This window comes from Chiloscyllium plagiosum, chromosome 4, assembly GCF_004010195.1.
Source record: "Chiloscyllium plagiosum isolate BGI_BamShark_2017 chromosome 4, ASM401019v2, whole genome shotgun sequence".
NCBI classification, from domain to species: Eukaryota; Metazoa; Chordata; class Chondrichthyes; order Orectolobiformes; family Hemiscylliidae; genus Chiloscyllium; species Chiloscyllium plagiosum.
In genome coordinates this window covers 124,115,305-124,131,253 of record NC_057713.1, presented here as the reverse complement: position 1 = coordinate 124,131,253, position 15,949 = coordinate 124,115,305, and the positions used below count along the sequence as shown (strand labels likewise).

The window sequence follows — 15,949 nt, the reverse complement described above, 5'->3', positions numbered from 1 at the left end:
CTCCCTATAGCTCAAATCCTCCAACCCTGGCAACATCCTTGTAAATCTTTTCTGAACCCTTTCAAGTTTCACAACATCTTTCTGATAGGAAGGAAACCAGAATTGCACACCATATTCCAACAGTGGCCTAACCAATGTCCTGTACAGCTGCAACATGACCTCCCAAATCCTGTACTCAATAATCTGACCAATAAAAGAAAGCATACCAAACGCCGCCTTCACTATCCTATCCACCTGTGACTCCACTTTCAAGGAGCTATGAACTTGCACTCCAAGGTCTTTGTTCAGCAACAGTACCTCGGATCTTACCATTAAGTGTATAAGTCCTGGTAAGATTTGCTTTCCCAAAATGCAGCACCTCGCATTATCTGAATTAAACTCCATCTGCCATGTCTCCGCTCACTGGCCCATCTGGTCAAGATCTTGTTGGAATCTGAGGTAACCCTCTTCGCTAGGAGAAAGTGAGGAGTGCAGATGCTAGAGTACCAGAGTTGAAAAATGTGGTGCTGGAAAAACACAGCAGGCCAGGCAGCATCCGAGGAGCAGGAGAATCGATGTTTCGGGCATAAGCCCTTCTTCAGGAATGGCCTGAAGGAATGCCTTCCTGAAGAAGGGCTTATGCCCAAAACGTCAATTCTCCTGCTCCTCGGATGCTGCCTGGCCTGCTGTGTTTTTCCAGCACCACATTTTTCAACTCTAACCCTCTTCGCTGTCCACTACACCTCCAATTTTGGAGTCCTCTACAAACTTACTAACTGTACTTCTTATGCTTGCATCCAAATCATTTATGTAAATGACAAAAAGTAGAGGACCCAGCACCGATCCTTGTGGCACTCCACTGGTCACAGACCTCCAGTCTGAAAAACTGGCTGATAGTTGCTGAAAATGCTCCTGCCTCATCTTTTACACTGATGTGTTATGTTCTTGCATCAATGAGGATGGGGATATTTGTGGAGCTTCCTCCTCCAATAAATTGTTTAATTGTCCACCACTGTTTATGACTAAATGTAGCAGGACTGCAGAGCTGAGATCTGATCTGTTGGTTGTGTGATTGCTTGTGTCTGCCTATCACTTGCTGCTTAAGCTATTTGGTATGCAAGTAGTCTTGTTTGGTAGCTTCACCAGATTGACTTCTCATTGTGAGGTATGCCTGGCGCTGCTCCTGGTCTACCCTCATGCACTCTCCATTGAAGTAGAGTTGATCTCATGGCTTTATGGTTGAGTGGAGGATATGTTAGACCATGAGGTTGCAGATTGTATTGAGGTATGATTCTGCTGCTGTTGATGAACCACAGTGCCCCATGGATGCTCAGACTTGTGTGGCTAGATTTTGTTTGAAGTCTATCCCATTCAGCATAGAGATAGTGCTATGCAACACGATGGAGAGTATTGTCATAGTCATAGAGTCATAGAGATGTACAGCAAGGAAACAGACTGTTTGGTCCAACTCGTTCATGCTGAAGAGATATCCTAAATTGATCTAGTCCCATTTGTCAGCACTAGGCCCATATCCCTGTAAACCCTTCCTAGTCATGTGCCCATCTAGGTGTCTTTTAAATGTTGTACCAGCCTCCACCACTTCCTCTGGCAGTTCATTCCATACACGCACCACCCTTTGTGTGAAAAAGTTGCCCCTTAGGTCCCTTTTAAATCTTTCCCCTCTCTCCCTAAATTTATGACCACTAGTTCTAGATTCTTCCAACCAGGGAAAAGACCTTCTCTATTTACCCTTTTCAATCCCCCCATGATTTTATAAACCTCTATAAGGTCACCACTCAGCCTGCAACGCTCTAGAGAAAACAGCTCCAGCCTATTCAGCCTCTCCCTATAGCTCAAATCCTCCAACCCTGGCAACATCCTTGTAAATTTTTTCTGAACCCTTTCAAGTTTCACAGCATCCTTCCTATAGAGGGAAAGTGGAATTGCACACTGTATTCCAACAGTGGCCTAACCAATGTCCTGTACAGCCGCAACATGACCTCCCAACTCCTACACTCCATACTCCGAACAACAAAGGAAAGCTTATTCACTAGCCTATCTACCTGCGACTTCATCTTTGAGGAGCTATGAACCTGCACTCAAGGTCTCTTTGTTCAGCAACACTCCCTAGGACCTTCCCATTAAGTGTATAAGTTGTGCATGTGAAGATGGACTTTCGGACTCAACCAGCTTGGTCAGTAGTGATGCTGTCAAACCACTGGTGAAGGTGGACATTGAAACCCACCCCCCCCCCCCCCCCCACCATTCAAAATACTTTTTGTTCTCTTGCAACCCTGAGTGCTTCCTCCAAGTATTGTTCAACATGGACGAGTACCCGAGTACTGATTCATCAGCAGAGACAGGATGTTACATGGTAATCAGCAGGTTTAAGCAGATGCTATGAGACTTCATGGGGTCTGGAGTCAATGTGGGGGACTGCCTGGGTAACTCCTTCCTGACTTTATACCCTGTGCTACCACCTCTGTTGGGTCTGTCCTGCTGGTGGGACATATCACAGGGATAGTGATGGTGAACATTGTGTCTGTAAGGTATGATTCTGTGAGTATTACTATGTTGCTTGACTATTCTGTGAGATAGCTCTCCCAATTTTGGCATGAGCCCCCAAATGCTCATAAGGAGGATTTTGCAGGCTGAACAGGGCTGTTTGGGATATGAGCCGATTGTTTGGAGCTGATTTATTTGTTTTGGATAGAGCATGAATATAGCATTGGCTAACTAATAGGAGACAGAGTTGGGACAAGGTACATTTTTGGGATTTAACTGATAACTATTGGAGTGCCACAGCGTTCACATCTGTGCCGCAATTATTTACAATATGTATTAATAACTTGAATGAGGAAGGTAAATGTTTGTTGCAAAGTTGCAGATGATACAGAAATAGGTGGGAAAGCAAGTAGTGAGGATAATACAAAGAGTTCACTGAGGGATACAAGTTAAGCAAAACAGGCAAAAAGTTGACAGATGGTCTATAATATGGGAAAATGTAAGTTTATACTTTAACAGGAAGTATAGAGAGCTGAATATTATTAAAAGAGAGAAAGACAACAGAAAACATGGGGAATTCTTGAGTTCTTGTGCATGAATCATGAAAAGCTAGTACACTGGCTAAGCAGATAATGGGGATGGCACATGGAATGTTGGTCCTTATTTCAAAGGCACTAGAGTCTAATAATAGGAAGATCTTGTTTTAACTAGACAATGCAGTTGTCAATCCACAGCTTGACTCTGGTGAACAGTTTTGGGTCTTTTATCCAAAAGATTACTGGCATTGGAAGCAGTCCTACCAAGGTTCACTAGGTATATCCAAGATATGGAGCAAATTTCATATGAAGAGAGGTTGAATGTGTTGGACCTGTACTCACTGGAGTTTAGAAGACTGAGAGACACCCTTATTGAAACAAACCAAAATTTTTGTTAATTTGACAGGGGATGTGGAGAGGTTGGTTTCCCTTGTGCGAGAGTCTAGGAGCAGAGGGCCTAATCGCAGAATAAGAGGTCATGCATTTTAGACAGAGATAAGTTTTTTTCCAAGAGGCTAGTGAAACTGTGAAATTGTTTAATACAGAAGGCTGTCAAAATGCGATTGTTATGTATACTCGAGACAAGGATTTCACCAGCTGCTGTTGTGGGATGTAAATCTTTGTAGCCACAACATTAGCTTTGGTCTCTTATTTACTGGCCTATTGACATCAATAGCATGAGGGGTTGATAAAGCATGGGGAAAAAGTGCAGCAGGTCAGGCAGCATCTGAGGAGCAAGAGAGTCGGTGTTTCGGGCATGAACCTTCTTCAGGACTGGGAAATAGGGCTGAGAGATAAATAGGGGGATGGTGAGTGGGGCACGGGGAAAAGGTAGGTGGGATGGTGTTAAGTAGGAGGTGATGGTGATAGGTTGTTGGGAGGTGTGGAGCAGATAGGTGGGAAGGAAGATGGTCAGGTAGGTTAGGTCAGGAGGCTGCATCTGAGTCATAGGGCTGAATCTGGGATGGGATGAGGGCGAAGGGACATTTGGAAACTGGTGCATTCAATGCTCATGCCATGTAGTTTTTCGGCATCTGAGGCAGAAGAGGAGGTATTCCTCTTTCAGTTTGTGGGTGGCCTTGTAGATGGTGGAGGAGGCCCAGAATGGACATGACTTAGGGGAGTGGGAGGGTCTTTTGAAGTGGATGACCACAGGAAGATGGGGTTGGCTGGTGCGGATGGACCAGAGATGTTCCCTGCACCATTCTGTGAGTTTGCGCTCAGTTTCTCCAATGTAGAGGAGACCACATGGAGAGCACCGGATGCAATAAATGAGGTTGGAGGTTATACAAGTAAATCTCTGCCGGATTTGGAGTGATCCTTTGGGGCCTTAGACTGAGGTGGTGGTGAGGTTTGAGTGCAAGTTAGGCACCTCTTATGGCGGCAGGGGAAGGTGTCAGGTGTAGAGAGGGGTTGGTGGGGAGTGTGGACCTAATGAGGGAGTCGCAGAGGGAATAGTCCCTATGGAATGCAGATGGTATGGGGAGAGAAATCTATTTCTGGTGGTGGGGTCTGATTGTAGGCGGTGAAAGTGGGGGAGGATGATATGCTGGATTTGGAGATTCGGATGGAATCTTTCCATTCGGATGGAAAGCGAGGACCGGGGATTCTCCCCTTTTTGGGTTTGGGAAGGCGCAGAGTTCGAGGGCAGAGGTGCAGGAAATGGAGGAGAAGTGACTGAGGGCATTGTTGATCACAGGGAAGGGAATATTATGGTCTTTGGAGTAGGTGGACATCTGGAATGTCTTGGAGTGGAATCTCTCATTCGGAGAGCAGATACGGTGGAGGATTAGGAGTGGGGATCATGTTTTTAGGTGGAGAAGGGGTGGGGCAGGTAGTGAAGGTAGCTGTGGGAGTTGGTGGGTTTGTAGTAGATGTCGGTGTTGAGTCGGTCGCTGGAGACAGAGGTCCAGGAAGAGGGGGAGGTGTCTGAAATGGACCAGGTGAATTTGAGGTAGGGGTAGAAGATGTTGATGTGGTAAGTGAACTGCTTCAGCTCCTCATGGAAGCATGGGGCAGCACTGACAAAGTATGTTCCTATCATCATCACATGACTGGCAAGTATAGGTTTGAATTTGTACCTTGTATGGAAACAAACTATTCTCAGGCTGTTGGTGCTAGCAAGGCTGCATTTATTGCCTGGCCATAGGTGGAATTCACCTTTGTTCAAGCAATTGGTTTTCCAGCTGAGTGACTTCCTTGGCACTGAGTGCATTGCATAGTTTAGATCCAGCCTAGACCATTTATGGGTGACAGTCTCCCATCCCTAGAGGAAATTTAGTGAATCAGTTTGCCAGTTTTTAGCTGACATATTACGTGATAATTAAATTCAGTTTTGCACTTTTCCATGGTAGGATTTGTACTCAAAATTTCTGAATTGCTAGTCTAGTATTCACTACACTAATAAATCCAACGTATTGGTGGAAAACAGCAATAAAGAACATTTTGAGGTATATCACGAGCGACACAACCTTGCCACAATCTTGTTGATTATATGGTATTCAGGCGGTCCTCTATTTAAAAATGTTGACTTACAAACTCATACTTATGAACAAGGTCACTTATTAATTTCAAAGATGTAACATGTAAACACTTTTTTTTGTACTTATGAATGGCAATCTTTATTGTTTTGTGTTCCGATTTGAATGTAAATCAACTTACGAATGTACGCAACAATAGAACCATTCGTAACCGAGGGACAACCTGTATATCAAATGATGTTTGAAGATGGAGAATATCAGCTTGCTTGTCTTGGGCAAAACTCAAATAGGATAGGGACCAAGACATGGATATTGTTTAAATTTGAGGTTTATGTTCTTTTTGAAGTTCAGACTTGAGACTCTACAATGATACACTTCCTGATATAAAATTGCATAAAGAATTATTTATTGTCAAATATCATATGTTACTTTATTTTCTTTTTCTCAGGGGGGTGGTAAATGGGATCCAAATCAATGAGTTTGTTGAGAGAGTTCTGGTTGGAATGTCATACTTCACATGCATGTCTCTGTTTGACTTGTCCTAGGATAGATGTGTTGTCCCAGTCAAAGTGGTGTCCTTCCTCTTCTGTATATAAGGATACTAGTGAGAAAAAGAACAGGAAATGCCATCACCATAGGAAATGATGTTTCCACCACCGGAAATTACATCAGCAACCCTAGGAAACTCAAACATATAAATAGAAAGTGGGCGACACCACCATTGCTTCATTTGGAAGCTCACTGAAGATGTTGCCAGTATGGTGGAAACAATCTTTCCAGTTCAGTGAGCAAACCTACGTCCAGAAGAAAGTAACCACTTATTGTACCAAAGTCATTTTCTTAACCAATTGCAGAAGCAAGGCAAAATTGTAACTTTACTCCTTTCAAATTTCTCCTGCTGCCCCCACCAACCCCATTCCCACACACACACACACATGCACGCATTTAGAAACTGACAAGACACAAATAAGAATAAAGAATGGATAAAATAATGTAGAAATAAAGTTCTATATCAACAACCCAATTCACAAAAACCAGAGGAGTTGCATTGATAATGTTTGGTTCTTTGGTGATGCCATGTTGTCATCTGTGTAGTGAAGATCTATCTTTAATTCACTAGTTGATTGGTTGGATGTGGAGTCTTTCTTTTTTCCCTTTGGTTTTAGAATTTTTTCAGTCTCTGAATGCAGTTTTCCTGCTTTTCTGACCGAGAATTAGAGAGAGCAACTTCACACATGGGACAGAGAGGAATGTACTGATATAGCCAATTTCTGGAGATTCCCTTACTTCTCTGTTTGCATTTCTGGGTCTGTTAAATTGCAGTGTGACCAGTCAGAAAGTTGTTACTATTTGGATCCCTCCTATTCCCACAACAATGTTACCAATTTGTCTGGACTTGATGTCTCAATGTAACATTCATGCCACACAAATGCCAGGCCATTATCGTCATCAATAAGGATAATCTAACCACCTCTCCTTGACGTTCAATAGTGTTACCATCACTGAAGTTTGCCCCACTCTGCCCCCATCTATGTTTTGGGGGCTATCATTGACCAGAAACTTAGCTGAACTCACTACATAAATGTAATGGTTACAAAAGCAGGTCAGAGGCTAGGAATACTATGGCAGGTAACTCACCTCCTGACTCCGAAAGCCTGCCCATCATTGACAAGGCGGCACAAATCAGGGGTGTGATGGAATACTCTCCACTTGCCTGGATGAGTGCAGCCCCAATAGCACTCAAAAAACTTGACACCATCCAGGACAAAGCAGCCTGCTTGATTGGCAGTACACCCACAAACATCCACTCCTCCACCAACGGCGGTCAGTAGTAGCTGTGGACAAACTACAAGATTCACTGCAGAAATTCACCAAAGATCCTCAGACAGTACCTTCCAAACCAAGGACAAGGACAAAAGATATATGGAAAAACCACCACCTTCAAGCTCTCATCCAAATCACTCACCATCCTGATTTGGAAATATATCACCATTTCTTCACTGTAGCTGAATCAAAGTCCCTCCCTAATGGCATTGTGAGTCAACCCACAGCAGGTGGACTGCAGTTGTTCAAGAAGGCAGCTCATGACAACCTTCTCAAGGGCAACTAGGCACAGACAATAAATGCTTGCCAGCCAGCATTGCTCACATCCCACAAATGAATAAATGAAAGAAAAACCTTTGTCTCATATGCATCATTTAGCTTTAGTAGTTTTTCCAAGCTGCAAACAATTCTTTGTACATTCTTTCCTTTTAAAAACAGTGAGCATTTTTCTCATTTTAGGTCCACAGTCCAAAAAAACGTAGTCTGCCACGAACTGGAGAAAATTCTTTTGTGCTTCCCTAGATAGACAATCTTGATGAAGGCTTTAGCCTGAAACATTGATTCTCCGGCTTCTCGGATGCTTCCTGACCTGCTGTGCTTTTCCAGCACTGTATCTTAACTCTAATTTCCAGCATCTGTAGTCTTCACTTTCGCCTAGACCAACTAGGTGAGATGCTCTCCACTGATCTTTGAAGGGAGACATAAAATAGTCTTGGTTGCAGTTGCAACCCTTGTCTTACTGCTATTTTTAGGAGACAACAGTTCAAAAATCTGCTTATCTGCACTTGATTTGATTTTGGAGCTTTCAAGTGATTGTGGATAGAATCAAGATTTTGTCTTGTGGTTCCCTGATTTCTTGCTTCTTTTTGAGAGCCGAATGAGCTATTGGGTTGAAAGCTTTAAGTATGAACGTAATTAAATAGAGAGTCTCCCGAGCTTTGATATTCTTTAGTCTCCTGCAAAATGATACCTGTGCTTGCTCTGACAACAGCTCATCGAAATGAATGAAATTCTTGGTGCTTTCTGACTCCACAAAGATCCTTTCCTTTAGAGTGCTCAAGGTACCTAGTCTCCATTAAAACTCTATTAATAAGCTTTATACAAACAATTTCACAGTGAGTCACTAGTGCTTTCCAAAAACACGTAAAATCTTTCATCATTCTTTCTTAGAGTCATTTTTAGAAATTTGAATATCATATTCACAGTGTTAGGAACAATTTGATTTGAATACAAATATTACAGAACTAGCTGAAATCTTGTGTATTTGTTTATCGTCTATTCATGTTACTTTGCTAAATAAACTGACAGCAGACACGTAAAGAGGAAAGCTGTGTTCAAGATTTATCTTTTCCTCTTTGCACTTTGTACATTGAGCATTCTTCAGTGTCTGCAAAATCTGAGAACAAACAAGTGGCTTACTATGAATGCTATTGTAGACATGTCTGCGTAAGGAAAATATGAGCTACTACTGTCCCATAAGTTTTTTTTCTCTTTTTAGTGAACTTGTATTGGCACTTGACCACTTTTGTTATCTCCCTGTGCTTGAATGAACAAATTCAATTTGACTTGCCCTATGTGACTATGTGTTGGAGCTTTATTGTATCATTCAGTTAGTGAAATTGATATACAAACTATATGATGGTAAGTTGGTTGCCTGCCATAAAACAGTTAATTGTAAAATTGATTGAGCTAGAAATACAATGTTGCGTACATTTTTTATCTTTATCTTTACTTTCTATAAAAACGGAACAGTAAGTCCATACTATTTAATTGTTAGTTGAACACATGGACACACTTTGTAGCTTCTGCTCTCAGCTACCAGATGGTGGTGTTGTGGTTGTGCTAAGACCTGGTACTACCAGGGTGAAGTGTTTAATCTGCCTGACCTACCAGAGCTGCAGTGCTAATTTCCTGTACATTTGATAAATAGTTTGCCTGTTGGACAATAATTATTTGTTTTTCATTTGGTAAATTAAGTGGCTGTTATCCTTTAAATGCTGGGCAAAATGGAATGGAAGAAGTGAATGTCATTCTCAACTTTATTAGATTAGCACACTGTGTAATATTTCGACAACAACACTGATATGAAAATATTCCCTAAAGTGGGCTGTATTTACATTGGTAGTGGCATACCACACAGATAAGGGAAGATTTGTATCATTTCATGTTTTGACTAATTTGGAGACTAATTTGATTTCAGACAATGTAAAAATGGCACACTGTGGCCTTCAAGCTGAAAGAAGTGTGAAAATTGAGCCCATGGAGAGGATCAGCTGCAAATTCATCATCTTTGTTAAATTCTCATTTGGTTTTCTTTTAGATGAAGTTAAGGATTCTTCAGTCGTATGTAAACGATCTTAGTGATCAGAATAAAGTTTTGGTCCAAACTGTTGAAGATCTTGAGAGAGAAGCGAATGAAAAGATTGCAAGTCTGGATGCTAAACTTTGGAGAGCTGACCAGGCATCATATGTAAGATGGCATGTTTCCTTTTTGTTTGTTTGATTTTCAGTTTCAGCATAAATAATATATAAAGGTGAAGAATAGCGATCTTCAGAAGTAGCTTCTTGACTAAATTAGAGAAAGATTTTATGATCAGGATATAATTGTGAGGCTTGGAGACTGTGTCTAATTAAATCAGTTATTTGAAATGGATAAGGATGAACTCTGAGGGAATGCTAAATAAAAACTGAAAGAACTGCAGATACTGTAAATCAGAGACAAAAATAGAACTTTCTGGAAAAGTTTAGCAGAATGTTCTGAGGAGGGGTTACTCAACACAAAACGTTAACTCTGATTTCCCTCCACAGATGCTGAACTTTTCCAGAAATTTCTATTTATGTCAATGAACTAGGAGGGCATTGGTGTAAAATACATAAACAAGAGCTTAAGGTTAGGTTTGAATGGAATTTTTTTTTTATAAATGGTGTTTAACTATTTAAAAAAGAAGGCGGAGAAAACTGGGAAATGCAGACAGGTTAGCCTAATGTTGATACTGGGGAAAATGCTAGAGTCCATTATAGAAGATCAAAATAGCAGAGCATTTAGGAATAAGTGGCAGGATCAGAATCAGCATGGATTTATAAGAGATAAATCATGCTTGACAAATCTTTTGGAATTTTGTGACAATGTAGCCAGTATAGTAGACAAGGGGGAGCCATCTGGACTTCTAGAGGATTTTGATAAGGTCCCAGGCAGGAAACAAAGTGTAGGAATAAACAAGTATTTTTCTGACTAGCAAGTTAGTGGGGTACCATGGAGATCAGTGCTTGGACCTCTGCTATTTACAACATTAATGATTTTAGGTGAATGAACTAAATGTAATATGTTCAAGTTTGCAGACAATACAAAGCTGGGTGAGGGGAGGAACTGTGAGGAGAGTACAGAGATACCTCAATGTGATTTGGGCAGGTTGAGTGAGTGGGCAAACACATAACAGGTGAAGTATAATTTTGATAAATGTCAGGTTATACACTTTGGTAGCAAAAACAGAAAGGCAGATCATCATCTAAATGATGATGATCAATTGGAAAAAGGGTGAGGTGCAACGAGACCTGGGTATCCTTTCACAACAGTCATTGAAAGTAAGCATGCAGGTGCAGCAGCTGGTGAAGAAACCAAATGGTATGTTGGACTTCACAGTATGAGGAATTGAGTACAACAGCAGGGATATCTTGCTGCACCTGTTCAGGACCATGAGGTTCCCTGCCGTATTGTGTGCAGTTTTAGTCTCCTTATCTGAGGAGGGAAGTTTCACCAGTGGATGGAATGCAACAAACGTTTACCAGACTGATTCCTGGGATAGTGAAATCACTGATTCAATAAGAATTGAATCAGTGAGGGATATGCTCACTGGAGTTTAGAAGAATGATGGGGATCTCATAGAAACCTGTAAAACTCAAGTGGGACCATACGGGGTAAAGCAGGAAGGATGTTCCTGATGACGGGAGTCCAGAACCAGTGATTACAGTATAAGTATGTGGAGTAAGCCATTTAGGACTGAGATGACGAGAAATTAATTCACCCAGAGAGGGTGATATTTCTCTACCAGAGAAAGCTTTTGAGGCAGTACATTAAATGTTTTCAAGAAGGAGTTAGATATAACTCTGGTGACTAAAGGGATTAAAGGGTATGGAGGAAGAGTGGGAACATTGTACTCAGTTGGATGATCAGTCGTGATCAGAATGAAGGATAGAGCAAGCTCAAAGGGCTGAATGACCTATTCCTGCTTCTACTTGCTATGTTTTTATATTTTCATGGTGACTTATTAGTAACAAAGTAAGTAGAACAGTTCTGAAGAAGGGTCACTGGACCTGAAGCATTAACTTTGATTTCTCTTCCCAGATGCTACCAGACCGGCAATTTCTGTTTTTGTAAGCAGAATGTATGACTTGCTGAAGAATTTATTGGTCACTGGTATCTTGCAACTTGGTTAGATTATCGAGGAGATTAGATGAGCTACTTGCTATATTAGTAATTAAATGTTCACTAAGAGTGTCTTGTGAAATGAGTTAATAGAATCTTGTAGAATCTTAAGTTTCAAAGAAGGAAACAATATAAAACACACAACAAAGCAATGCTAAACCTGTACAAGCCATTAGTTTATAGTTAAATGTTCAACTTTAGCGAACACCTCAAGACAATGAAACCAATACCATAAAATAATAGGTTGAGTGACTTTAAATATAAGGAGAGACTGGAGAAATTGGGGTTCTGTTAATGTTTCCTGGTCTGATGAAAGAATATCCAATTAGGAGTGTTTACAACTTCCAAATACTTTGAGGTACTTAAGGACCTAACTTTCAATCAATAATCGAATTCTGAGGTGTAGTTGGGAGTTGTGCATAGGGACCCTGTTGAATACCTGAACTAACAGACTCTGAAGGATTTGTGCGGGCAAGTGAAGATTTCGTTTGCCATTGCGCTTTGCTACTTTTGAAAGTGGCCATTTCAGTCAGAGATTTTGGAAGATTCTACTGCAGTTAAGTAGTTACTTAAAAAGTGTGAGACTATTAAAAACCTAGTCCAATCCTAAATAATTAAGAGCATACCCCCCAAGCTATTTTGCACACCCACAACTTCAGCTCTACTAGGGTGGCTTACCATTTTGTGCTTCTTATGAAACCTCTTCCCACCCTGACACACAATGCCTCACTACTGAATCCTCCATTCCCCCATCTTCCTCCTCCTCCATTTTCCCCCCTCCCACCTCCACCAGCCAGAAATGTACCCCTCTTCCCTAGCCACTAGATCTGATCTCCCACCTTGACCTACCACCAGTACTGAACCCCTGTCTTGCCAGACCTGATATTTCCCACCCAGCTGACCTACCCTAGATACTCCATCACTTACCTGGCCCCCTTGTCTCCTTGCGCTCTGGTACCTCTACCTTCTGGTTTCCTAACTTCACGCTTCTACTTTTTCTTTCACTGGAGTTGTCAAAGTGGTTGTTAGTGATGCTGGTCCCTTCTAATTAGTAACATGTTAATGACAGGGGGGGCATAAATTTAAATCATTGTCAAAGGAACAAAATGAGAAATTTGACGATTTTTTATAACGTAGATTCTGAGTTCATCAATTGCCTATTGAGAAATTTTGGTCTTTGCAGAATTTACAGATGGTTTACTCATGTAAGTAAATAAGTATTTGTATAAGAAACATATTTACAGGCGAATGATTTATTCCTGATAAGATACTTTGTAAGAGAAAAGGAATTGGCAAATCAGCTTAAAGGTGAAATGACTTGCTCCTGTTTTTGCTGAGAGATGTTTCACTCTGCTCAGGGCATTTCAAGCAGCTGGCCACTTGAATGTGTACAGTAGTTTTGGCATGAACATCAAGATATTGAAAGTTCAGCCTCTTTAGTGTTGGTGTGGTGTACGGCATCCTGCTAAGTATGGGTTGCAAGAAGTTGAACAAGCTGAAGGATTAGGATGGTCCTGATGTCTGGAAAGGAGTGAGAATCTAAGCAACGTCCAAGCTCGATTTGTGGAGTATAGGAGCACCTTCTTGTTTGTCATGGCCCCACAAAAATAAAAAAAAATCTTTTTTCATCTCATTTTATTAAGTCATCTGATAATAGTAGCCACTTTTTTCCGATTAAAGTAATAGGTTTATCTGAGGAACCTAACCAGAAAGTCTTGCATTTATGTAGCACTTTTCATGATGCTTGGCTGTCTCAAAGTGTTTTATAATCATTGCAATGCTTATTTCAATTGAGTCAGTTTTTAGTTTAGAAAATACAGTTTGAATGCCGCAAGATCCCAGAAACAACAATCAGATATTGCATTAATCTTTTATAAAAGTGTTCCTGAGGAGTAAACAATACCCAAATTATCTGAGTGATCTCTCCTGGTCAGCCTTAAAATCATGGATCCTTGGAACTATTCTGATTCAAATGAGAGGACAGTCTTGGCCTTAGATTAAAGCCTGATCTGAAAGGCAATACCTTTTTAGCATTGCAATACAATAATAATCTATGTTTTCATAGAGTTATACAGCACAAAAACATTTTCTCAGATTTTTGGGTGGAACATGAATCCACAATTCAGACTATCCCACTTAGAGTTATTGTTGTAGCTGCGGCAATGGCAGCATTGAGGAGCTAGATCTTTGCTCACCATTTTATACCTTAACGCATACTTCTGCTGGGTTGGAGGCATGGAAGTTCAATCCAATGTTCTTATAAGTGGTTACTTGTATAAAACTGGTGAAACATAATGGGCTGAAATGCTTTCTTTCATTTTATCCTACATTCATGGAACTGTTAAAGTACAGATATGAGACGGCCCAGGGAATTCCTTATGAATTCAACCTGTAAGCCTCTCTCATGGTTCGTCCTGGAGATCGTACTCTTTGGTGGTCAGGAATAAAAAAAACTCTCACAGACAGTTTAGTTTAATTTTAATCATCCCCTTCATTTAATAATAGCATCACTGTTACAACATAATACTGATAACTGTAAGTCAAGCTAACTGGATTCTATTAATCCAGGAGAGTAGAAATCACCCTTCTTTCAAGAGCCCTGGCCAGTTACCCCGCCATATTATCAAAAACAGACTATTTTTATACACCGGTTTACAAAGGTATTACTGTCACAAACATAAATGTTAACGAACACACTGCATGTTCTGAACAAGACAGATAAAAGCGAAGGACAATAATTTGGGAGAGAAGTTAATTTGATACAGAGTTTTTGTTCCGAGGTCAGAATTAAACATTGTTTATTAATTTCACAAAAGAACAGCTGTTAATGTTGTCACTTAGTGTCATTTATACAGATTCGCTGATGTTAAGGCAAATGTTCTTAATTATTTTATTTTCCCTTGCCATACCATTTTTTAGTGAACAGCAAATGTGCTCTATAATTCAAAATTACATTTTAGCCGAAATGTTTAAGGACAACATTTAAGGCTAGAAACTTCCTCAGAACTAAAAGAAAATATGTGGAAATGTTTAGCTTGGATGACTAGACAGCTGGAGTGTGGTACAAAATTATATTAGGAACTTTTGTTTCAGTCCCTATATTGACTGTTTATATGGGCATGTCTTCTTGTCTTGTCCCATTGTTGCAAGGTATATCATGGGCTTGTGCATCACTTGTCTCCCTTTAACGGAGATATGCTTGTGGTCTCTCACAATGCATGCTCATAGCTGTCACAGTTATGCATATAATTTCAGAACATGTTGGAGTTTCAACAACATAAAATAGAATACTAACTCCAGTATTTTATATTTTACAGGAACAGTGGTTGAGGTGCAAAGCTACTAAGGAAGAAACTGATTATCTACGCAAACAAAACCTGGACATAAAAATTGACCCCAGTACCCTGATTGGTGCTATCCAGCAAGATGAAATAATGCAGAAATTTGATGTAGGTGATTTTTGTAATTATTAGCCTTGACAACATGATTAGAATCATAGAGGTTTCCACATCAAAGCAGATAATTTGACCCATTGAGGTGAATTTTAATATAAAAATACAGGCAAATTTGGGAAGGGAGACGTGGGACACTAAGTTTGAACAACTGCTTTATCTACTTCTAACCTGCCCACTACTGACTTTAACTAACCCCAGGATTGAGTGGGCAGCCAACTTACTGAAAGGAATTACTTTAGAAGTTAAAATATGATAAATCTGTAATGCCTGTTGCCATGTATGTTTTCAAATTCAACACTCATCCCTGATTTTTGGAAAATTTAATCGATTTTGGAGTTACGTTCCTCCAGGATCCAGGGGTCTGATTAAAAGGTTTCCATGATTGCGCTTTTTCTGTGACCTTGCTGATTTCACCAAGATGCCCTACACCTCTGTGTTCTTCCCCAGCCACAGGCCCAGATTTTCCCCTGCCCACACACAGGCCCCAATCTTTCCCACAGCACAACAACATCGCAATTTGCTTTTCCTTCTTAGCCTCGCCCTTCCGCTGCATTCCTCCATCATGATTCCGTGTTAATTACCTTGCCCATGTCCAGTTTTCCCATACCATGCCTTTGGGATCAACAACCCATCGAATTAAACTCTGTCCCTTTTTAGGTAAAAACAATGACTGCAGATTCTGGAAACCAGATTTTGGATTAGTGGTGCTGGAAGAGCACAGCAGTTCAGGCAGCATCCAAGGAGCAG

The 15,949-nt window shown here is 40.7% G+C and overlaps 1 protein-coding gene across 6 annotated transcripts in view; it reads left to right on the top strand.

Moving 5' to 3' along the window:
* LOC122549388 (polyamine-modulated factor 1-binding protein 1-like) overlaps positions 1 to 15,949 on the top strand; it is a 508,658-nt gene that overhangs the window by 13,286 nt on the left and 479,423 nt on the right. For 5 of the 6 annotated variants that reach the window (XM_043689128.1, XM_043689124.1, XM_043689129.1 and 2 more), the window contains exons 2-3: positions 9,645 to 9,794; positions 15,065 to 15,196. In XM_043689128.1, coding sequence (XP_043545063.1) covers positions 9,645 to 9,794; positions 15,065 to 15,196 — 282 coding nt within the window. The remainder of the gene's footprint in view (positions 1 to 9,644; positions 9,795 to 15,064; positions 15,197 to 15,949) is intronic. The other variant, XM_043689125.1, reaches the window with a different exon arrangement.